The sequence below is a fragment of the Camelina sativa genome, chromosome 19 (genome assembly GCF_030686135.1).
Source record: "Camelina sativa cultivar CO46 ecotype springtype chromosome 19, ASM3068613v1".
In the NCBI taxonomy this organism is placed as follows: domain Eukaryota; kingdom Viridiplantae; phylum Streptophyta; class Magnoliopsida; order Brassicales; family Brassicaceae; genus Camelina; species Camelina sativa.
In genome coordinates, this window is record NC_141898.1 from 2,350,838 (window position 1) to 2,373,247 (window position 22,410).

At 37.0% G+C, this 22,410-nt stretch overlaps 5 protein-coding genes, 1 long non-coding RNA gene, 1 other non-coding gene and 1 pseudogene across 14 annotated transcripts; 5 read left to right on the forward strand and 3 right to left on the reverse strand.

Moving 5' to 3' along the window:
- The first annotated feature begins 1,223 nt into the window (after positions 1 to 1,223).
- LOC104764253 (transcription factor bHLH150 pseudogene) lies at positions 1,224 to 2,159 on the forward strand (annotated as a pseudogene). The gene has a single exon (XR_015590504.1). The product of XR_015590504.1 is annotated as a transcription factor bHLH150 pseudogene (transcript).
- A 3,324-nt stretch (positions 2,160 to 5,483) lies between these two features.
- Positions 5,484 to 6,968, reverse strand: LOC104764254 (uncharacterized). Its single transcript, XM_010487754.2, has 3 exons — positions 6,751 to 6,968; positions 6,250 to 6,398; positions 5,484 to 5,788 (listed from the first exon to the last, which is right to left on the reverse strand). The coding sequence occupies exons 1-3, from the start codon at positions 6,854 to 6,856 to the stop codon at positions 5,711 to 5,713; spliced, it is 333 nt and encodes a 110-aa protein (XP_010486056.1). The 5' UTR covers positions 6,857 to 6,968; the 3' UTR covers positions 5,484 to 5,710.
- Positions 6,969 to 7,068: 100 nt separating this feature from the next.
- Positions 7,069 to 10,398, forward strand: LOC104764257 (uncharacterized). Of its 3 annotated transcripts, XR_763741.2 has the most exons (9): positions 7,069 to 7,384; positions 7,485 to 7,579; positions 7,678 to 7,988; positions 8,155 to 8,648; positions 8,759 to 9,005; positions 9,257 to 9,365; positions 9,533 to 9,636; positions 9,718 to 9,796; positions 9,921 to 10,398. It is a non-coding gene; the product is annotated as an uncharacterized LOC104764257 (long non-coding RNA). The 3 variants fall into 3 exon arrangements; XR_015590889.1 differs by lacking the exon at positions 7,485 to 7,579; XR_763740.2 differs by lacking the exons at positions 9,257 to 9,365; positions 9,533 to 9,636; positions 9,718 to 9,796; positions 9,921 to 10,398 and having other exon boundaries at positions 7,464 to 7,579; positions 8,759 to 8,895.
- Positions 7,574 to 10,343, reverse strand: LOC104764256 (putative alkaline/neutral invertase A, chloroplastic). Its single transcript, XM_010487755.3, has 6 exons — positions 9,560 to 10,343; positions 9,282 to 9,441; positions 8,898 to 9,109; positions 8,308 to 8,807; positions 8,148 to 8,196; positions 7,574 to 8,044 (listed from the first exon to the last, which is right to left on the reverse strand). Exons 1-6 carry the CDS (start codon positions 10,193 to 10,195, stop codon positions 7,718 to 7,720), a joined length of 1,884 nt encoding a protein of 627 aa, XP_010486057.2. The 5' UTR covers positions 10,196 to 10,343; the 3' UTR covers positions 7,574 to 7,717.
- Positions 10,399 to 10,994: 596 nt separating the features above from the next.
- Positions 10,995 to 12,384, forward strand: LOC104767349 (nuclear envelope-associated protein 1-like). Its single transcript, XM_010491386.2, has 3 exons — positions 10,995 to 11,756; positions 11,860 to 11,961; positions 12,061 to 12,384. The coding sequence occupies exons 1-3, from the start codon at positions 11,394 to 11,396 to the stop codon at positions 12,223 to 12,225; spliced, it is 630 nt and encodes a 209-aa protein (XP_010489688.2). The 5' UTR covers positions 10,995 to 11,393; the 3' UTR covers positions 12,226 to 12,384.
- Positions 12,385 to 12,443: 59 nt separating this feature from the next.
- On the forward strand, positions 12,444 to 12,517 carry TRNAI-UAU (transfer RNA isoleucine (anticodon UAU)). The gene has a single exon. It is a non-coding gene; the product is annotated as a tRNA-Ile (tRNA).
- Positions 12,518 to 12,800: 283 nt separating this feature from the next.
- Positions 12,801 to 16,112, forward strand: LOC104764259 (shaggy-related protein kinase gamma-like). Its single transcript, XM_010487756.3, has 12 exons — positions 12,801 to 13,179; positions 13,616 to 13,832; positions 13,919 to 14,011; positions 14,101 to 14,160; positions 14,242 to 14,514; positions 14,600 to 14,731; positions 14,823 to 14,963; positions 15,058 to 15,108; positions 15,204 to 15,299; positions 15,391 to 15,474; positions 15,556 to 15,658; positions 15,783 to 16,112. Exons 2-12 carry the CDS (start codon positions 13,722 to 13,724, stop codon positions 15,863 to 15,865), a joined length of 1,227 nt encoding a protein of 408 aa, XP_010486058.2. The 5' UTR covers positions 12,801 to 13,179; positions 13,616 to 13,721; the 3' UTR covers positions 15,866 to 16,112.
- A 616-nt stretch (positions 16,113 to 16,728) lies between these two features.
- On the reverse strand, positions 16,729 to 20,443 carry LOC104764260 (uncharacterized). Of its 5 annotated transcripts, none has more exons than XM_087501564.1 (4): positions 20,023 to 20,178; positions 19,847 to 19,945; positions 19,001 to 19,347; positions 16,729 to 18,910 (listed from the first exon to the last, which is right to left on the reverse strand). In XM_087501564.1, exons 3-4 carry the CDS (start codon positions 19,342 to 19,344, stop codon positions 16,912 to 16,914), a joined length of 2,343 nt encoding a protein of 780 aa, XP_087357690.1. In that variant the 5' UTR covers positions 19,345 to 19,347; positions 19,847 to 19,945; positions 20,023 to 20,178; the 3' UTR covers positions 16,729 to 16,911. The 5 variants fall into 5 exon arrangements, with proteins under 5 accessions (XP_087357690.1, XP_087357688.1, XP_010486059.2 ...); XM_087501562.1 differs by having other exon boundaries at positions 19,001 to 19,357; positions 20,023 to 20,158; XM_010487757.3 differs by lacking the exon at positions 19,847 to 19,945 and having other exon boundaries at positions 19,001 to 19,357; positions 20,023 to 20,443.
- Positions 20,444 to 22,410: the final 1,967 nt, after the last annotated feature.

The window sequence follows — 22,410 nt, forward strand, 5'->3', positions numbered from 1 at the left end:
ATCAGCTTCCCCGCTTCCAAACGCTTCCGCGTACCCGCTTCCAATTCCATGCAGCTTAAATATTGACACATCTGTCATTTGAAACGTAATTTTGTTTTGTAATAGTTTGTCCTTTTTTTCTTTTTTTCTTTTTTTTTGGGTATTCTTACCAACCTAAATAAATATCATCATGCGTTTCAATGCAACACTTTATGAATTTGAGCTATATATATACAGTATACTAAGAAGCTTTGACGTACGTTATGAGTTATTAGTTAGTTCTTGATATGGATATATAATGTTATAAACATTTTTGAAGGAGAAAATATAATGTTATTTAGTATGTATATATATGACTTGTCTTTCAACGTAAAAAGTGATTGACAAGTGTAATCCAAAACTCTATTTCATGCTTTTCGAAAAAAAAAAGAATCAACTAAATCAAATTATTATTTTCCGAAAATGAAGAAAAATATAAAGAACATGTTATATGTTTCGCAAAACACCAAATACTGGAAAAATACTATATTTGAAAGAAAGAAAAAAATAGAGAAATTGTGAGCGAAAAAATTGTGGATGATAAATAGCCACAACACTAAGCCTAAGGAAGGTGTGAAGGTCGTGAAATAAAACACCGTCACATGCATCTTCTCTTTTTCCTATTCTTTTCCCTTTTATATATTTTTGGTTCCTTCTTTAAATAAAAAAACTCATTATAGGTTTTTTGTTTCTTTATGTTAAAATTTTTGTTTGATAGCAATTTGTTCTATCTATTGGTTATATTGCCACCAATCATTGCCCTCCACATTAATTACATCAAACACCTCCGGCTATGGTCATAGCCACTTTTGTTCTTTTCATAACTAAAAAATCTACAAAGAACACACATAAATTATCGCCGCTCACCATCATAAATAGGTACGTAAAAAGTTTCATATTTTGCCTATGTGTAAAATATCTGTTAAAATATCGCAATGAAGATGGATATTTTTTGTTCGACGTCGAAAGAAAGAAAAGATCTTTGTGTTCCAACCTAAAAATGCATTAATATTTACTATTATAGGATTTTTGTTTTTATTCATTCACCAGGTCAATCATCATATTGGCCAATGTGAATTTTTGACGTATATTATTAAAGAAGAAGAAAAGAAAAAATAAATCTAAATTATAGGTATTCAATTCGAAAAAGACAAAGAGAAACCTAAATAAATAAATATAGAAAATAATATAATTAAGAATGGCCACTCCAATATCTACCAAATGTTTTATATATATAGATGTCCCCTCCCAATTACTCTAAATCATTATCATAATAAGAAGAAAGAGTTCGACACATTGTTCTCTCTGACTCGATTTAACATCATCAAGAAACAACCAATAAAAACGTTTCTTACGTGGTTTTATAGATTTCTTGTGAATGTCTTCTGACCAAGTAAATGGATCGAACCCTTCGACGTCTCCGGAGATAGAAGGGACTGAAACCATCCCTCTTCGCCGGAGGTTGCAAAGAGGGCAAAGAGTGTTCGCTCCGAAGCTGCTAGAGGCTCTACGTCGATCACGGAGAAGCTCAGAAGCTCCGGCGATCCATCTTAGTCAGAGATGGAGAGCCACGTCGTCGCAAAAGGTTTATTCTTTGAAACTCTATGACGCTCTTAGGCGATCGAGGCGGAGCTCATCAACAGTTCGAGACACGGCCGACAAAGTGCTGGCGACGACAGCTCGTGGTGCTACTCGGTGGAGCCGAGCCATATTAGTGAGCCGATTAGGGACCAGTCTGCGCCGGCGGCAAAGGAATACAAAACCGGCGTGGGCATTGGCTGCGCCGGTAAGGGGAAGTGGTGGGAGGAGGAGGAAGTTGTCGGCAGTGGGAAATAGGGTTAGGGTTTTGGGTGGGTTGGTGCCGGGTTGTCGGAGAACTGCGTTACCGGAGCTCTTGGATGAGACAGTGGATTACATAGCGGCGTTGGAAATGCAAGTCCGAGCCATGACAGCTCTATCAAAGATTCTGTCCGACTTTCAGCCGTCTGATAAGATCGGCTCGGCTTTATAGCCGAGGTTTATAAGCCTTTGGTGTGTGCTATTTTAATTCTTTTTACGATTTTAATTTATCATCGGAATCTATTATTATTGTTTTTAATGATTTGTTTGTCCTCAAAAAATACAAAACAAAATTGTCAAAATCATCACGAGTTGGACGAAAATACTATGTTTTCTTCTTCTTCTTTATTTTTTTGGGTTGTCGTTTCACAAGTTTTGAGTTGTAAATATTTTTTTCTTAAAAATTTGGGATTCCTATAAATAATTGAATATTATAGGACTATATAATAAATGTTTCAAATATTACTAGAAGCGTAATTCCAGAAATTAACTTTTAAATCCAACCATTTGTCTTTAGTCCACATATGTGTTGACGATGCTCATGACAACTTTATATATTATAAAGATTAACCCGTAGATAAAAAAGTCTTCATCGGAAGTCTGAATTGGAGGATGAAAAAATTTCCTCAAGAATCACATCATATTAAAGAATAAAGACTAAAGATTAATCAGTATGTTCGACCATTTAATTCTATAAACTAACGTTAAAGAACATTCTCAAAATTTTCAAGAAATCTATTTGGTTTAATTTTCTAAAGGTGTGTCTTTTTTTTACGTACGTTGTACTGTACATCGGATATTAAAATCAATCGTTCATTCACCTAACACAGTTTCAAAAGTTGTATTTTAACCAAAAAAAAAAAGAAGAAGTAATATTTAAGAAAAAATTATTTTGATATTTATAAGCTATATGCCAAAATTTTGACTACAAAAATAAAAGTATAAATATAGACGAGAAGGCATGTGCATGACGACCCTACGGTCCGACTCTTTTGCTCAAAGTGCGTCGCATGTGAGGCCTCTTTATCTGAATTTAGTTTCTTCTAGAACAGTTTTAATTTTCTCTCTTGTACGAAAATTAATTTTATAAGAAAATATGATAATGAGTTAAAACGACTTTCGTGGGTCCTACATTTAAACAACTTTGTGAAACAAAATGAGTGCATATATCATACTTTGTCCTCACAAAATTGGATCAGGGTTATCTTTTATTTGGTATAGCTAAATTCGCACATGGCAAAAGAGGAGTCATATTTAGACTAAAGCCAACCAGTTCAGTTTGGTTTATATGGTTTGTGATTTCTAAAGTAAATTTGAACGTGGTAATTATTCAGCTGACTAAAGAACAATTTTGGAATTCTTACGATATGACTTCAAGTAGAATGATTATATCAACAAAGGAAGAAGACGTACATAACTGAAAAAAGATTGGAATTTAATTGATATTACAAAACGCCGTCAAAACAAGAAAGAACTTACAATTAAAATAAGTTAATCGAATACAATAATAATAATATATTTGCCGACCAAAAAAAAACATATTTAAAATTAGAGTAGTTTTCGTATTGGGTATAGTGGATTTTGTGACAAGATCGATCGATTTATTAGTGACGACGATCCTTTCATTTTTAAAATCACATTTGAAGTGTATTTTTTCGTGATGTTCTTTTTTTTTTTAAGTATCTTTTGTGGCGCATCATCGGTTTTTACCAACTGATATATTAAACCTATACGACGAAAACTACTTGAACTAAATGTGATAAGATCATTTAAGGATTTGGGTTTTGACTTGGCTTGTTTGTTTATTATTTTGGTCCACTTAATTAGTTATAGTGGGCAACGTATATCTTTCGCGAGATGCCAACCAAGTATGTGATATTTAGAGTAATAACCTATGAATGTAAACAACATTAGGGAAATAACTAGTAACAATTAAAAAATCAGCCTGTATCTTGTCCGAGAGTTGCGTCCAAATAAGAAGGACATGAACGTCGGTACAAAAAAATTCACTATATATGCAACCAAGTTGTGGTTGCAAGTGGTATCCATTGCATTTTTATGCAAACCATTTAAAGCATTTTCGATAGATATCATGATTTTTATCCAGTTATAAAATAAAATCTAATATATGATCTCCAATGGCGATCCATTGTATTAGTCTTTTTGGACTATAATTATAAAGAAAATAAAAACTATTGAAAATCTAAGATATGCTGTGATCATTATGTTGGATGTGAGTTCGAAGACAATAATGTTTAAGGTTAGATACAAAATGATTTGCGTTAATAAGTATTATTGACGACATTTCATCACGAATATGAAAAGATTTTTGGCTTAAAAAAAAATGAAAGAGGAAAGATTTTGCCATTAAAGAGGTGACACGTTCGAAGAGTAAAGCCTCAAGAAAAAAAGAGATGACAACGAAAACGGATGGAGACGTGAGAGAGAAGGTGGCATAATAATTGGGGTCAAGTGTGAGATGTCTTCTTTGATTCCTTCAAGGCTCAAGGACCACCCACCACTTTCTCACCTCCTCCTCCTCCTCCTCCTCCTCCTTTCTTATAATTACCCTCGTGCTTGCTTCCATATAACTTTCTATATAGGGATTAGCCAAATTTGAATCCGAAATGGACAATACATGCATATATTTCGTGAAGCACAAGCCTCCGTTGAAAACGTAAAAAAACCAAAGTAGTTGCTTGCATTTTGTTGATATATGTCTCAGTGATTAGGGTTGCCAAATGGTTCACGTTCGGTCTCTTATCTACGACTACAAGACTCCAAAAAGTATTTGTGGCCTTAATGCCGGTCTGGTCCAAAAAAAATATTAATTTGATGGCTAATTCTCTTAAATTTGATATAAAATAGACTTTATTTTTTTTTTCTCATAATACTTTCCATAATAAACATCATGATATATATAAATGGACATGTGATCTCCATGGTGGACACATCATCATCTATAGATAAAAATACTACATTGATGAAAAACAAACGAGTTATGGTTCGACCACGCAAAATTTGCACCTTATTTCTCTTTCTGTTTTTTCGGAACATCGGACTTTGCCCTTAAAACATTTTTACTTATGGCTAATTTGATAACAACAAAACTCAGCAAAATCCTTGAAATTTTGCCATTTTTGGGATCCCTTTTGTACTAACACAACTACCACATATTAACACCAAAAATGGCCCAACGTTATGGAGGAGTGGTCATTTTCTTAGAGCATCGGCAAGTTTAGTAAGTGTCATTCTCAATGCGGCTGTTTTATACACGTTGACCCGAAAGAATTGACCCATCAGAACATGAGGACATGATCTGATATTTTGTATCTTTGTTACCATTGGACCACAGACGCTGCCGACCGATCCGGTGACGGCTGTTGCCTTTTGGGTTTTAAGTGTCAATGTTTTTCAACCAAAGACAAGTTATCAACTTTTCTACAGTCAAAATTGTTGACTGATCCAAGTACTTGAATCCATATCTTATCTACAGAAGGTCATGACTTTGATGGGGAAACATTTTCAACATGTTGATGACTTTGTTGCACCTCCAAATCTCGCGATTTCAGTGTTCATGACTAAGTGATCGGGTTTACTAATTTTACATAATTAACTAGTGCGGAGACTTGGAAGTCACTTTGATATATATGGAGAAAATAAAATTTGCTACATCTGTAGGCTCCTTAACGAGATGCTCACTAGACTAGTGGAGAAAACTATTACATGAATTGCAAAATTATACTAGGTTGTTCAATACTGAACTGGTTTGACAATGATCATTCAAGTACTACAACTTATTGCGACAGTGAAACCCAGCATGAGAGACTCACAGTTCAACATAGAGACTTGATCAGGCCTTAATAGCGTCGGCTCTAGGTTTCCATAGCCCTAACCTGTATTTCTGGCCATACTTCAGTATCAGTTTCCTCTGCAAAAACAAAAAATTCATAACTGTGAAATCCATAGGCAATATAAGATAGGATAGTGAAAAACTGAGTCAACAGAACACATACAAGTATAAGATGGCGTTGTTACATAAACCCAATCAACGTTTATGTGACGGAAAGATGTCAGAATATATATGGACACATTTCATGCATTTTGGACAATAACAAGTTGAACTTATCCCACAAGATCAAGAAACATGTCGATCAGTTTCTTTCACTCATCCCTTCAAAGTTGAAATATTTCAAGAACCCAAACAATTTCCCCTTGATTAGTGATGATCATTTGGTTAAATTATGTAGATGAACACATTCAATTTAATGGGACTATCTAACCCCCCCCCCCCCCCCCCCCCCCCAAGAGCCTTGGGATGCAATTAGGGATCAGATAGTTGAATCAAAGCGACCAATGAATACTCAGTGAAACTGAGAACTGGGGACTTACATGTTTGCAAGGGATGCCAAGCTTCTTGAGTCGGAGGGTACGAGTCACAAGCAGCTTATGAAGTTCACCGATCTCAGTTTCAATTTTGGCAATGTGAGTCTCAGCTCCTCTACCAATCCCGCCTAGGAACTCTGGAATCCCAACTTTCACTACAATACCCACCAATATATACAAGAATCAAACACAAATCCACATCTTCAGAACCAAATTCCAAATCACATTGTCTCATAAGCGATTCATGAAAATATTACAAAAAAAATACAAATCAAACAATCTACAAATTCCTTCCACGATAAGAAAATGGATCTGAAACCAATCGAAACCTATTACTAAGTTCTCTAAACGGATCCCAAGCAATCAAAAGCCTAAGCTTACTCATCCATATCACTCGAAACTAAATAGAGACTAAAGACGACACGCAAATTTCCCAGCCCCTAGATAACCTAGGAAGAAGCAAAATCCACCAAAATTTTTCAATCCGCAGGAATAGAAAGCACGCACCGAAGTAAGTAGGTTTGGAGTAGAATCTGGGGAGGCCTAGAGTCGAATACGAGGGAGTTGTCCCTAGAGCTGCTCTCGCGCTCTGAATCAATCGTGCCCACGCCATCGTCGGTGCTCTTCTTTCACGTCGTCTGAGCGAACCCTCCGATTTGGCCGTTTGCGTTTTTTTTTTACTCGTGAGGAGGCTGTGTAATTCGGCGTCGTTTTTGGTGGAAAATAGATCCACTCAGCCACTCAGTTATTTGACTTACTAATGGGTCCATATGGGCCCCAGCCCATTACCTCACTATTTTTGAGAAAATAAGAAATTTTGTATTTACGCTCACAAGGTGTTTGTCAAAATTCCTGTCTGGGATTGGAATGTTTTATTCAGTTGTGTGTCCACCAAGGAAACGCGGTTATGCATATGAGAAGGTCTCAGAGAAGAGTATCATGACATCAAATTCTCCATGATTTAATTGTTTTGGTGCTCATAAAGATAGGGAATAAGAATGGTGGGTGAATCTGCTTGTAAAGTGTTCGACGAAATGCCCGTGAGAGTTTTGTTGGCACGAAAGTTGTATATGGGTTTATGACAGACGAGGGTTTTGGCTCTTGGCTTTCTCCTAGTCCAGGAAACAAACTTATTATAATCGTGAGTTTTTTTTTTGATATTGTATATTTCTGTTGACATTGATGACTTGGTTTAATAAATCCAGCTAAACTCTGGTTAGTTCTCATTGGATTATCATTAGGTATAGAGACAGGAATTTCGTTAGAGATTAAGTGCACTAAATAATCACTCTCGCTTGCTGGTCAAGTTAGTAATAACATGAACGTTGGCTTTTAGGTATGTTATGTTTCATCTGATTTCTTGGAAAATATATTTACACACCAGATGAGTTGTACTATTAGTTTGGTTAACCTGTTTAACATTTGTTGCAACAGGATTGTTTATATCCTAAGCCTGTTTATGGACAAATCCAATTTAGATAAGAATCTGAGACTTTGCTGCGGCCCGAGAGCATTTCTTCCGGCCTGCTTTGGTGAGAACGCAGACACAAGTCTCTAGAAGCTCAAGGTCTTCTTCCCAGAACAAGGAAGATGCTATTTCAGGATTTTGCAATAGTTGCTTTGAAGTTAAGAAGCCAGCAATTGTCCATGTCTGGTAAAGCCGGGACTGTTTTCCAATGAACTTCCCATTTCTCGTATCGTAGTACTCTGGCCACCGATCAGCTTGGAGCCTCTTCTCTGCCAAGGTAACTGCTTTCTCTGCTAACTCTGGTCTACCCATCTTGATGCATGCCAGTGTGAACTAACAAAATGTTTTTAACACATATGTGAGTTTATGTACAGCACTAGCAGAGATATATATATATATATATATATATTTAGTCTGATTAAAAACTCATGCTTACTTGCCAGAGAAGTGTTGGCCATGACCCGCCATTGTGGTAAGACCAAGGCCTACAGAACATATAGAGGAAGTCTGGTCCATCATTTAAAAGTATATGCAGATATAATCATCGTATACTACTTCAGCCAAAAGTATCAAAATTGGAAGAGAGAAGAACTCACGTGTTCTTTGGATCACTCCCGGTAATTATATGCCACTCTGAAGATTCCAAAGCCGGGTAACATATCTTAAGCGGCATATGACCAACGAGATCGTCCCATTTCTCTTCAATCAAATTTAATATAGCTTGGTTCTGTTTTGGTGTTCCTAATGAGGAGATGATTGACAAGAGGTTTCCCAAGGTGAAGAACCTGAAATCCATGTGAGCAGGCTGGAGGTTTCCTATCAGGAATCCACAGTCCGAACTTTCAGGAACCCAATCCATTAGCCACGGAGAAACCTGCTCTGGGTAGATATTGAACTTATTCGTGGCATCCATAGAGTACTCCTCTGTCTTGTAACGGTAAATCTCATTGATTTTGTTTTTGTCAACCCAATAGTTTTCTCTGATGTGAAAAGATAAAGCGCTGAGCCTGTTGCTAATTGTCTTTATTATGTTTTTGGAGCTGTCAGTTACAGTTAGCATCTCACGAGAAGACCGTAGAGCGGAGTAAAACAAAGCCTGTGAGATCAACAGAATCATCATGGCATGTTAGTCCAAACTTTTCTTTTTGAGAATTATAATCAAGAAGAACTTATATGCGGTAATTACTTGGATCTCAAGAGGGTGACCGTGAATACGCATTCGTCGATCTATCATACAAGAGCCATCGGTGACCAACAGTGTTGGAAACATATCAAATCCATCAGCCAAACACAGGTTCGCAATCATCTTTATCCCTGTCTGCACATCTATCCTCTCTTGCAGTGAGTAATCCCCTGTGATTTTCCCGTATGCCCTCAACAATATTATCCACCATAAACCTGAAAATTTTCTATTTAGACCAGCATGTGTGAATCGAACTGTTCAATTATAATGTTGCCAAACTGAAAGAATCAACAAATATGTACGCTTTGTTACCACGAATCAACAATTTAATCCATTCATACTCTAGTTATGGGAAAATGCAGATTGAAGAAGCTGCAAAGTACTGACCAGAATCAACGGGGGCAACACGACCTATAGCTGCTTCGCCGAAATCTGGATCCAAAACCTCTTCGAACTTGTCCTCTTCGAGAGGTAAAGTTCTGACTTTAAAACTCGCAGGCATCAATCCTTGTCCTGGACTATAACAGTCAACTGTTTTCTCCCAACTCTGGAACCACAACACACAAAACTAAGGTTCATATATTTGATTTGAATGCAAACTCTTCGCTCTTAAACAACATTTTCTGTTTCTTTCGTAGTATAACATCAGGAATGAGCATCAATACCTGCAATTGCAGCGTGTGAAGAAGGAAATTTCGAACAATTTCGCTTTCTCCCTTCAGCAGAAAAGCCAGAGCGGAAGGTACAAAATCCCTAATAAAGACCTGATCATAGTTTGATGGCATTGTGTCTGTTGGATCTTTAGCAGCCATCGTTCCTACAGGGGAATCGCAGTATGTCACTACAGAGTCCCTCAGCAATCTCCATGCCTCTTCCTCGGTTTCATTGCTCTTAATACCCTCGTAACCATCTCCATTGATCACCTCTTCATCTTTCTCATCTCCCTTTAACTTGTTCAAATCTAAAGGCTTCACATTTAAGCCGTTCTTGGTGTATATTCGATCCACGGTCGGGTCATTTGCGCAGGTGGTGGAAGCAGACAGACTTCTTGCCTCAGAAACAACCTGAGCTGTAACAGAGCTCTGCCTGTCGGTACAAAATGGTACAGCATTTGTCGGTGTGAGGATTCTGTTTGAATCCGGATTCTTGTTTTGGTTTACGCAGCTTGAGAACCGAGAAGGATACGATCGCAACGCGGGGTCTCGGATGTATTTAGATGGAGAGATTCTTGTAAAAGCACGGAGAATGCATTGTGAGGGTATCATCATCGTTGAGTTTCCAAGAAAAGTGATGGCATTCATAATCAGGATCCAATACCTAATTAGATTGGAAAAAGGGCTTCCTTTGTGTTCGTTATTTATCTGAAATTTTTGTGATTCCTCAAAATGGGAAAATCTGTATTAGGAAGAAAAATGTTTGTGGATATTGGAACTAGTTTACTGCTAATTTGATCGCATCAAGCATTATGGTTTCTATTAATACACCAAACTTCATTTTTCGAAAATTCCTATTTCTGTACAAGTCAAAAACATTAAAAATTTGCTTGCTTAATGTGTGTTCACCCTTTCTCTAACCAAGTTTTTTAAACATCTCTAAAGTGTATGTGTAACTTTAGATGCAACGTAGTACCGGACACGTGACAGAGATCCAACTAAATAAAAACAATCACAAGGATCATTACGGCGTTTTGGTCAAAAAAAAAAAAAAGACAAGAGAACAGCTTCGGTTTTTTGTGTTTATCTAACTCCGAACCAAAGAAAACCACTTGTAAAGGCCACGTGAGACAGTCCGAACCTTAAAAGTGAGTTTTCCCGTCCACCTTCTCTCGTTCCCCATCCACACATGTCCCTTAATCATAGCTTTAGCTCTACCAAATTATGATAAAATAAATACGTTTTAGTAACATTTTGTTTTCTTCTCACACTCAGATCCCCCATTGTTTATGTTGTAATTATAAAGTTTTTTTTGGTTAACTTTGCTATGTAGTTTGAAAGATGCGAATTTGGAGAATATACATATAACCGCATTAATGATTTTGTTGTACGTCCCTAGACTGTAGTTGAGTAGTTGTGTATGCCGAGGATTTTGGAGGGAAAGTTTGATTTTTGAAGTTCAAAGTTACCTTTTCTCATCTCAGTTTCTCTCTCTCTCTCTAGCCAAATTCATTTATTCTGATTTCATTGGCTAGCTGTCTGTTTACTTCTCTTTCCTTATTCTCTCTCTCCTCTGTTCTTGTGGATATAGAAAATGAGAAATTAGTTTTTAGATTCATTCCATAATCAGAGAGATCTGATCTGATCTGAAGACTTGAAAAAACCCAGAAAACGCTCTTTCTTTCACATATATGGATATAAGCTCATGTAAAGTCACAATTTTTATCACAATCTCTCGTCATTGTTTATCAAAGAGTTGGAGGAATTTAGATCAAAGCTTGACGCAACCAAGCAAACTGCAGAGGCTAGTGCTGATTCTGCTCAATCTACACATATCCAATGCTCAATGCTAAAAAAACAACTTGACGACAAAACACGTTCTCTTAGAGAACACGAAGACCGTGTAACTCAGCTCAGTCATCAGCTTGATGATCTACAGAGAGATTTAAGCCTGAGAGAGTGCTCAGAAAAGCAACTTAGAGACGAAGTTATGAGAATCGAGCGTGAGGTTAGAGAGACCATTGCAAAGGCTGAGATAGGTGGCATAGACTGCGAGCTCCGGAAACTTATAGAAGATATCTCTCCAATGAAATTCGAGACGATGAATAGACTAGTTGAGGTAAAAGACGGAGAGATTACAAAACTGAAAGATGAGATAAGGCTAATGTCAGGTCACTGGAAACATAAGACTAAGGAACTCGAATCTCAGGTGCATCCATGTTCTTCCTTTTGGAATAAAAGGCCATTGTACATTTTTGTATGTTCTATCTAAATTCTGACTGTAAGTTTCATCCTTTTGAAACAATTAACAGCTGGAGAAGCAGAGAAGAACTGATCAAGATTTGAAGAAGAAAGTACTGAAACTAGAGTTCTGTCTACAAGAAACACGAAGCCAGACAAGAAAGCTGCAGAGGGTAAATAGTATATAAGTCCATAGTTTTAAACATTCGTGTAGCTTCTTGATTTGGATCAAAAGGGTTCTTATTTTTGTTTTGTGTGTGAATGAAACACAGAAAGGAGAGAGAAGGGACATGGAGATCAAAGAGATAAGGGATCTGATGTCGGAGAAACAAGAGCTTAATGAGTCTTGGGATAAACAGAAGTTCTGGGACAATCCAGGGTTCAAGATCGTTGTATCAATGTCTATGTTGATGTTAGTGGTAGTCTCCAAGAGATGACTTTGTCTTTTTTTGGTATTGTATAAATTTAGTTGGAGATAGTTGATGAAAATTTAACTCATGTAGTAATTGGTAGTCGTGTATGTGTTAGTAAAAAGTAAAAACAAGCTCCCGTTTAACAAAACTGCCAATGCTCTTTACTTCTTAGATACTCTGTACTGCTTTCTCTTTTTTTTTATGTTAGTTTAATTATATTTACGGTAAATCTATAACAACAAGCTTCCGTAGCTCAGTTGGTCAGAGCGTTGGTCTTATGAGCCGAAAGTCGCGGGTTCGAGCCCCGCCGGAAGCATATTTTTTAAATTGTACAAGGCCCATTAAGAAGCCCAATTCACAAATAAAAACTGGCCCATGAAAATTTCCAAAACGTTTATTTTGTTTTTTCTTCACTCTCCGACACGTGGCCCCGGTTCAGCCTGTAATCACTCTTTGGAATATTCCGATATATATCCCAAAAAATGAATATGCGTGTATGTATGTATGTATGCATATAAGCAGTAAAATACAAAACTAGCCATACTTTGTCGTTTTCGCACCGTCCTCACTTCTCACAGCTTTGTCCAAATATTCAAAATACTTCAAATAATAAGTAAATTATTACTACTAATATACATAATAATAAATTAGGCTGGAAATGTCATTATAGTTATGGCTGTTGGTTGTTGAACTAGATACTCATAATTTTATAGCAGAAAATTGTATGACATCTATGAACTAATTTAATTATTGGACCTATGTAAGAATATGTTCTTTTTTAACAAAAGCACAGATTAGGAAGAAACAAAAAAAAAAAAAAACTGCAAAATAATGATCTACTAAGAGAGAGAAGAGGGGGGGGATTCATCATTCAATTCAATCAAAGCTTCATTAATGGATCTACTAATCATATCTTCTTGATTTATATTATTATTCTTCTTCTTTTTTCTTCGATCTCAATATTTCTGGGTTTCCCGGGTACGTTTCAATCTCTCTTATCTCTTTCTTTTTTGCGTTTGTTCTTAGATTTCTCTTTAAAATTCTGGGTTCTTATAAAGTTTTCTAATTTCCACCACAAAATTGATTCTTGATCGTATTCTTACTAGATTTGTTTTTCTCTATTTAGATCGGTGGCGATTTGTTTTTTTTTTTTTTTGGCCTAGATGAGATAGATTTCTATGTTCTTCGTTTTTTTTTTTTTTTTGGGGTGATAATTGTGTCCAATGTCTCGTTAAAAATCCAAACTTTGCATGTTGATAGCTTTAAGATGAGTTTTGCGTATAATCAAATCTATGAAATTGCCTCAATGAAACTGATTACCTTCCTTGTAACCAAGTTATTGTTAATTACAGATATGGTTTATGAATATTGAGCTAACGATCACTTTGCTTATTGTTTATCTTATCTCCTGCAGGGTTGAGTTTTTTTTTGTGGTGTCTGATTGAGATTTGAAGAGTGACAAAGGAAGACATCTTTATTTCTATACAAAATTCTTCTGTGTTTTTTTTTGTATCTTTGGGATGGCCTCGCTGGGCATAGAGCCTAGTGCCGCGGTTAGAGATTCTTCTACTACTACTGATGTTGATAGATTACCTGAGGAGATGAAAGACATGAAAATTCAAGATGATAAAGTAAGTAAGGGTTTGATCCTATTTTACAGATAGTTCTATGGTTTTTTATTTTATTTTTCACTGACATGTGTTTATGATCTATATAGGAAATGGAAGCTACAATCGTTAATGGCAATGTCACAGAGACTGGCCATATAATAGTAACTACTATAGGAGGAAGAAATGGCCAACCTAAACAGGTTTGCTTCTGCAAAACCGATCCTTCATTAGTTGATTCGATAGGAGTATCGGTAAGCTAAGTGAGTTTCCTTGTATGTTTAAATTGCAGACGATCAGTTACATGGCGGAGCGAGTTGTTGGACACGGCTCCTTTGGCGTTGTGTTTCAAGTGAGTGTTACTTTTTGTTCTTTCTTCGAGTGTCAGCTTCTCTATGAAACTGTGTCTGACCAGCTCTTTGTTTTGTTTCAGGCTAAATGTTTGGAAACAGGAGAAACTGTTGCCATAAAGAAAGTTCTGCAAGATCGGAGGTACAAGAACCGTGAGCTTCAAACAATGAGGCTACTTGACCATCCTAATGTTGTGGCCTTGAAACATTGCTTCTTCTCAACAACTGAAAAAGACGAGCTTTACCTCAACTTGGTTCTGGAATACATTCCAGAGACTGTGCATCGTGTCATCAAGCACTACAACAAACTTAACCAACGAATGCCTCTCGTTTACGTCAAACTTTACACATATCAGGTATATTAATGTCCACGAAAGTGTGCATACAGTTTTACATGTCTTGGTGGAGAGATCTTTTTTAAGAGTTTTCTACGTTTGGCAGATTTTTAGGTCTTTATCCTACATTCACCGTTGTATCGGCGTGTGTCATCGTGACATCAAACCTCAAAACTTGTTGGTAAATCCACACACTCATCAAGTGAAACTATGCGATTTTGGAAGTGCAAAAGTATTGGTGAGTTTGCTGAATCTATCTCTTACAAAAAAAAACATTTTAAAGCAGTGAGATTTAACCATTTATTGATCAATGGTGGTTCATGAAACAGGTAAAAGGAGAGCCAAACATTTCATATATCTGCTCGAGGTATTACAGAGCACCCGAGCTCATTTTTGGAGCCACAGAGTATACTACAGCCATTGATGTCTGGTCTGCAGGATGTGTCCTCGCCGAGCTTCTTCTCGGACAGGTAAAAAACTGTTGACAAATCTCAAATCAAACATCTTTGTTCTGATTAAAACCTTACTCCGTGGTTGACCCATCTGTTCTTTTGTTCATATCAGCCATTGTTCCCGGGTGAGAGCGGTGTTGATCAACTTGTAGAGATTATAAAGGTACTACCTTTGTTCTGATTTCACTCTAATAACTGTGCCAGGTTACACCTATTCAATGTGTAATGATATGTTTCATGTATTGATGAATTGAGTAGGTTTTGGGAACACCAACAAGAGAAGAAATCAAATGCATGAACCCCAACTATACAGAGTTTAAATTTCCTCAGATCAAAGCTCATCCATGGCATAAGGTTTGTATGTTCATATTACACTGCATAGTTAACATTTTTCTATGTCTTCTTTAATTAGCTGTTAATTGCAACATTTTTCATCATAATCCAGATTTTCCACAAACGAATGCCTCCAGAAGCTGTTGATTTAGTCTCAAGGCTTCTTCAATACTCTCCCAATCTTCGTTGTGCTGCTGTGAGTATTTTTCTAAGTCATTTCACCTTCCAAAATGTTTTGTTTCTTTGTCTGATTTTGTTGTGTGATGTTGCCAACTAGCTTGATGCATTGGTCCACCCATTCTTTGACGAGCTAAGAGATCCAAATGCGCGATTACCCAATGGTCGTTTCCTTCCACCGCTCTTCAACTTCAAGCCTCATGGTACTACCACAACTTCCTTATTTTCAAATTGTCAAATGTTGGCCTTGAAAAAGTATCTAAGCAGAGTATCATAAAAAAGAGAATTGAACTCTTGTTAATTTGTTGCATGTGTTGTGTGAAACAGAGCTTAAAGGTGTGCCTGTGGAGATGGTGGCCAAGTTAGTTCCAGAACATGCGAGGAAGCAATGTCCGTGGCTCGGTTTGTGATTTGTGTGCTATTTATTACCTGCAAACACGAAAACTAGAGCAAAAAGCAGTCTGAGAAATTCATCTCTACTCGTCTCTCTCCTTCTCTGTATTATTATTATGATCATATCTCAATCTTATGATTTAGTAACCCTTTGTTTGTTGTATGAGTAGAGAAAAGAGCGAATCATTTGTGGGGGGTTATGATATTTGTATAAGCCAACAAAAAAGATATATTTTTTATGAGAGTTTGGTGTTTTCTGTCGCACTCTTACCAAATATCAATAACAGAAGTAGGCGAGAAACACCGATTCAATGTGGGATGATTGTGAGTCCAACACAAAAGAAACACGATTGATGTGAAGAAACAGAGAACCTAAACAAAGATCAAAAGAAGATGAATTGCAGCTGAAAGTAAATAGACGAAAGACTGAATCTTTAGACTTTTTTTGTTTTCTTCTAATTTTTTCTCCTTTCAACCCAAACTCTTGAGACTATTCATTCAGTTATTGTCCTATTTTGCTCCAACTCGGTAAGTTTGCTCTTCAATCTAGTCAACTTTGTCCTTCATCCCCAAGCTTCATTTTCCCCTTCAATCCATTCGCAGTCGTTTTTCTTTCTTCTCCATTCCAAAAGCTTTTCAGTTATTTCAGACTTCTATTGAGTGAGAGAGCCTTTCAGCATGTGCAGGAAGACTTTGTAGACTACAGATCTTAATTTAGCCGGTTGAGTAGATGATGACAGACCAACTGTAGTAGGTTTTGTCTTTTGTGGCCATTGTATTATTGCAAGACATCTCAGATGATGACAGGCCTACTTTGGCCATTATACTTGAGAGAAGTTCACAACTTGGGAACTTTATAAAGAATTATATTGCAAATATATTTTTCCTTAGGGTCAAAATCAAGAATTATTTTCTATGAATTAGAAAATCCCATGAATGGAAATGTTGAACGTAAAAAAACTTCTTTCTTACAGATTGATCACTTTCAAGAGGTTGATGAAAGTTAAAAAAGAAAAAAGAAGTTAATAAAAAAAAAACACAAAGTGAAGAGAATTCCAAAAAGCTAGCATTCAAGAAGATACTCTTTACAAGTCGACTTATTGTGACCAAGTCCCTTGCACCGACTACATTGTAGCTGCCGCTTCATCACTTCTTCCGCAGGCGTTTTCTTCTTTGGCGGCCTCCCTGGCGGTCGCCTTGTTGGTGGAGGCGTTACCGTCACTGCCGAACCTCCAGAACTCTCTCGACACATCTCTCCTTCTAATAACTGAACTGGATTTATCGACAGTGAATACGTTGCCCTGTAGTTCTCAACAGTGAAATATCTAGAACAGTAATCATATGGATTAAGTCCGTAAGAGTTGATAACCGCGAGCGCGTGGTGACACGGCAAACCTGTTAACTGCCACCCTTTGCAGCTACAGTCACACTGCTTCATGTTCACAAGCTCAAACGTCTCTCCACGGACTTGGAACAAGTTGTTATCTGCAGGTGCTACCTGAACCGTTTGCGCTTTGACACTCTCCTTCTCTAGCTTTACTTCCATGGAAGGAGTCAATTTTCCATTGGCTTCAGTGGCACTGATCCGTCTCACGTGGATCAATCCCATGATTTTCCCACGGATCACATCGACCATTTGAGTTATTGGTAGATCATTGGCGTCGGAAGCCCAGCTAAAGAACGGTTCACCTGAGTGTGAAGTCATGTGGTTGTACCGAGCACCCGGGAAGTAAGCGTTGGCCCAGTGATCAGGCTGGCTCTTTTGCACAATCCAATCATAAGCTTCCGGTGAGAGGCCTTTGATGTTCTCAACATGTCTCTCGAATGAATCCGCTCTCGGGGCATAAGCTGCAGAGTAAAAGTCGTCGACGATTAACCGCTTGATCTCATGAGAGAATGGTCCTTTCAAGTCTCTGATGAGCTCGTCTGTCAAATACCGCAAACAATACGCATGAAACGATTTGTCAAACACTTTTGGGATCGATTCTTGCAGATTCTTCTGTCGATCAGCGACAAAAGTTATCTGGCAAGTTATTTGGCAAGACGTGGATAGTCCAGATCTCAGCTGAAGCAAGAACCATTCCCAGTTATCATCTGTCTCCGCATCGACCACTGCGAAAGCCAGAGGAAACACTTCGTCGTCCCCATCCACAGAAGTAGCAGCTAATAAAGTCCCCTGATACTTCGATTTCAACGGCATACTGTCGAGAAACACAAGTGGTCGACACGCCTGGAGAAAACCATAAACTGAGGCGTGAAACGAAACAAAAACACGGTGAAAACTTGAATCTTCCTTTGTCGTGAACGTAGCGAGACTGCCCGGGTTGCTTTCCATTATCTTCTCGCAGAACAGAGGAAGCTGTTTGTAACCATCCTTGTAAGATCCTTGAAGCTGCTCTCTTGCAATCTCTTTACCACGCCATGCCTGAAAGTAATTTAGCTGAATCCCATACTCTTCCTTGATGTCACTGACAATGTCTTTCGGTTTGTAGTTAGGAAAAACTTTCAGCTTCTCCTTGATTATGCTAGCAACCCAGCTTCTACTTGTCTGAAGCCCATTAATCCCACCCGCACCTTCACAAGTATGTGTTGGATTCATTTTCTTGATACAGATCAGCTGAGTTGTTGATAGCCTTGAAGCATGGATCCTCCAAGGACAACCTTCGGCTTTACATTTAACTGTCACTCGGTGGCTATCGTTCTTTTTGTAGCGGAATCCAAACTGATTTGCAATGGCGTATTTCCGCAGCGCTTCACGGAACTCCCCAACGTTTTTAAACCTTTGACCCACTCCTGTGATTGTGTTCTGCCACTGCTGTGTTCTTGCCTTTGTGAGAATATCTCCTTTTGGATTCGGGACTTCAACAATCGCTGACATCATATCAGATGGATTAATAACAATCTGTGCATCAGCAGCTCGGTCCATGACTTGCTCCATAGTTACAGCGGGAGGAGCTGAGACTGAGATTGAGATGGGAAGATCTTCTGGTCCCATGGTGTCATCTATCATGTCGTCCATAGGAACCGGGGGAATCGCTTCAGACAATGTTGTTCTGCTTGATCTGGAAGACAAGAGGGAACCCTTGAAAACTTCAAAAAATCCAGCAGATATATAAAGGCAAAATGATGATTAATGTACCAGCTTTGATTACCTGCTAGCCGGCATGTTTGAAAATTCAGGAGCAGCTTCTTCGGGTAAGAGATAGACATCAGCAGTGTTTGAGTTCTCGTGAAATTTGATCATCCGTTTCAAATCTTTATCGTTAGAAATCGAGATGAGCGTCTTCTTGTTATCAGGGAGGAAGTATTTGAGAGAAACTGTCCTGACATCGCAATTAAACATCTCCCCAATTTCTGAGATAAAGTCTATGAAAGTCATCTGCTCGTCCACGTCAATTGCGTGAGCATCGCCGCCTTTGTACAGCAGTGATCCGCCTTTCTCCGTCTGGAATTCCCCACCAGACATACATATTGCTATGACCCGTTTCCCTGACATGTCCTGAAACAAGCTGAAGAAGAAAATCAAAACACAACCCCATCAAATCTCCTAATTTTGTTCAAGCATTGTGGTTTCCTAAAGCTTTCCAATGTCACAAACCGAAACTGAACACAGAGGAGGAATCGAACTCCGTAAATTACCTACACACAACAATCTAAGCTCTCAATTCTGATAAAAAAAAACTATATAACAACAAGCATATGAAAAAATGATGAATGCACATTCACTGATTCAACCATCAACCAATTTGGTTCCTGAAACTTGAATCTACTGTAACTCATGAAAATCACAATCATCATCGAAATTGCAATACATAAAACAGTGAGATTGAATTCAAAAGGTGGGATATTTCGAGGAAAAGGTTTCAGCTTTAAGAAACTATCTAAAATTCCACAAACAGCTAATCCTCGTAAACCTAAAAATTGATAGCCTCAGGATCCCTCGACGCAGTTATAGAAGAATCTGCCACCTAACAACGACATAGCAATAGTAACATTACATCGGAATAGAAGATAACAACGTCGGAGAATAGCACTCAGGGTAGAATCACAGAATTTGCACAAAATTAACGAATTTGGGAAATTGGGCAGCAAGAACCCTAAATCCAAAAAAAAAAAAAAAAATTGTCTGGGTTGGTAATATAACTTATATAAGAATGAGGAGGGATCGAATTACCTCAAAATTGCGGAGAACGAAGAAACCCTAATCCTAAATTGAAGTGTGTTATGATCTGATGATTCTCGGAAGTTGCTCACGACAAGGAAGAGGGAAGACCTGACGTGAGACGACCTTTGGATTTTTTTATTTATTTATTTTTTCTTTTTCTCCTTTTGCATTTAATTTATTTCCTCACATTAAATATAAAATTGATAATAATATTGTTAAAAATTAATAATAAGTGTAGTTTTGAGTTGCTATTGGTTATCCTTAATCCAAATTAAAAAAACTTATTGCAATAAATATTTTTCTTTATTTTATCTTCATATAAGATAAATTTAAATTTGATTAGCATTGGAAAAAAAAATAACAAAGAAATATGTCAAATTATTATTAATTTCTCTTTAACAAGCAATGCAAAAATAAGTTTAAAAAAAAATCACCATATCCAAAATCAGTAGTGATTTTTTTTTTGTAATTTGGTATTTAAATTTTTTAACAAATAAATATAATATAACGGAAACAAGACGAATCTGTGGAATGTCTGCATCCCAAATCCAATTAGTTCGTAATGTTTTTTTGTAATTTAGTATGTAAGTTTAAGTTTTCATTTAATTTTTATATTTTAGTTTTTATATATATAAATATTTATTTATTTTTTAAAAATAAAGAGTTGAAAAAAAAGATTTATTTGGCTAAGGAATGGATGATTTAGGGGAAGGGAGACGATGATGATTGTTGAGCCACTTCCATCATGTGCTTTCTTATTTGTTGGACTCTTAACGTAATTTGTAGCCACACACAAAGCAAAAAAAAAAAAAGCTGTCCAGGATGGATGATATCTTCACTGCAAATATAACAAAAGATGTAAAAACAGATCGAAACTTGTAAACAAATTAATCTATTAATCTTTGGAAACTTTAGAAACTATGAGTCTATGAAGCGATTCCAAAAACCTATGACTAAACAAAAACGCATAGTAGAAAATTTTGAGGGGATATATTATAAGAGCTCTGCTTACCATAACATAAACGATTGTAATTGCCTTGAGAAGAAGAATTTAATACTCCTAAATTTCGTAGAAGCAAACAAGAGAGAGCTTCGTGATGAGTCCGTTTTACTGGCGACGAGAAGCTTTTAGAAAAAGGTAATCAAAAATCAATTCGATGGGAATGGTAAAACTTTAATTTCAACAAACAGTTTTTGTATGCAAAAAGAACTGAAGCCAACAAAGATCGAGACAGAGTAAAGTAAAAAAGTTGCCTTTTTTTTAGAACAGATTGCTTCGATAAGATTAGTCGGAGGCGTAGGGTTAAATTACGAACAGAACACATTGAATTAAATTGCCTGATGATGATCGAAGTAATAGAAGAAGAACACGGAGACGTACGTAGGGTTAGATTACGAACAGAACACATTGAATTAGATTTGATTGACGATGATCAAAAGTAGAAGAAGAAGATTAGGAGATGATGAGTCTCTTCTCTGATATATATGTCGGTTAATTTTGCACTTTTTAACAACGGATACTGGTTATAAAAAAGGAAATATTATTTTGAACGTTGGAAAGTAACGGCTACAAATGTCTATTCTGTAATAACGTTACGATTACTGTGTGTTAATCTAATCCACTGTGGAGCTCTGTATCCCCTCCCCCCCACACACACACACACGACACACTTAAGATTACTTATGGGCGTAGGGTCTGCTACTGGATCCAACTCTTTAGTTATCCACCCCAAAGCCCATCTTTTGCTAAGAAAATAGGAGAAAACCAAATAACAAAGACAATAGTATAGCTCGTATATTAGGTACTGAAATCGAAAATGTATATATGTATTGTGTGTACAACAGTACAAGTTAGCAAATCCCTTACTTTATCAATACAAAAAGACAGAAGTAAAGCAAAGGACTTGCTTCTGTCAATACAAAAAAAGCTTTTGGTGATACAATAGTAAACATGAGTTGCATTACGTCACGACCTTCTTGGGTCAGCAATCTATTTACGTCACTCTTCCTTAAGAATGCAAACTACATGTCGTTTTTGAAATCCATCTCTTATGGACACTGCTTGCCGAATCTCCAAATTCATTCGTGACATCGTGCTATCTAAAGCCAAATAACGTATCTCCCATGCTACTCGAAAGGAATGAATGGTTTACGATTTCACCAAACAAAAAAAAAAAAAAAAAAACGGCAGAATCAGACCAGAAAGCGATATGTTTATATGGACTATGGATTCGTTTTATTTTTAGGGGTATAGTTTCTGCTATGGATTCGTTTCGTTTTAAAACAAAAATAATACTATTACTAATCATTCTAATTGATTACAGCTACGATAACTCTCTATCATCTCAAAAAACAATGCGACGACTTGACCAATTGACAACATTAATAAGAACAAAG

Bases quoted from the DNA above. Each gene is read 5' to 3' on its own strand.
- LOC104764254 (XM_010487754.2), bottom strand. From the start codon at position 6,856: ATGGCGTGGGCACGATTGATTCAGAGCGCGAGAGCAGCTCTAGGGACA. The intron at 6,399-6,750 runs GTGCGTGCTTTC...TGGGTATTGTAG, and splicing joins CTCCAAACCTACTTACTTCG to TGAAAGTTGGGATTCCAGAG. The intron at 5,789-6,249 runs GTAAGTCCCCAG...TTGTTTTTGCAG, and splicing joins TTGGCATCCCTTGCAAACAT to AGGAAACTGATACTGAAGTA.
- LOC104764256 (XM_010487755.3), bottom strand. From the start codon at position 10,195: ATGAATGCCATCACTTTTCTTGGAAACTCAACGATGATGATACCCTCA. The intron at 9,442-9,559 runs GTATTGATGCTC...TTGTGGTTCCAG, and splicing joins TTCACACGCTGCAATTGCAG to AGTTGGGAGAAAACAGTTGA. The intron at 8,197-8,307 runs GTGAGTTCTTCT...TATGTTCTGTAG, and splicing joins GGGAGTGATCCAAAGAACAC to GCCTTGGTCTTACCACAATG.
- LOC104767349 (XM_010491386.2), top strand. From the start codon at position 11,394: ATGCTAAAAAAACAACTTGACGACAAAACACGTTCTCTTAGAGAACAC. The intron at 11,757-11,859 runs GTGCATCCATGT...AACAATTAACAG, and splicing joins CTAAGGAACTCGAATCTCAG to CTGGAGAAGCAGAGAAGAAC. The intron at 11,962-12,060 runs GTAAATAGTATA...AATGAAACACAG, and splicing joins AGACAAGAAAGCTGCAGAGG to AAAGGAGAGAGAAGGGACAT.
- LOC104764259 (XM_010487756.3), top strand. From the start codon at position 13,722: ATGGCCTCGCTGGGCATAGAGCCTAGTGCCGCGGTTAGAGATTCTTCT. The intron at 14,964-15,057 runs GTAAAAAACTGT...TGTTCATATCAG, and splicing joins CCGAGCTTCTTCTCGGACAG to CCATTGTTCCCGGGTGAGAG. The intron at 15,659-15,782 runs GTACTACCACAA...TGTGTGAAACAG, and splicing joins CTTCAACTTCAAGCCTCATG to AGCTTAAAGGTGTGCCTGTG.
- LOC104764260 (XM_010487757.3), bottom strand. From the start codon at position 19,344: ATGTCAGGGAAACGGGTCATAGCAATATGTATGTCTGGTGGGGAATTC. The intron at 18,911-19,000 runs GTAATCAAAGCT...CTTGTCTTCCAG, and splicing joins TCAAACATGCCGGCTAGCAG to ATCAAGCAGAACAACATTGT.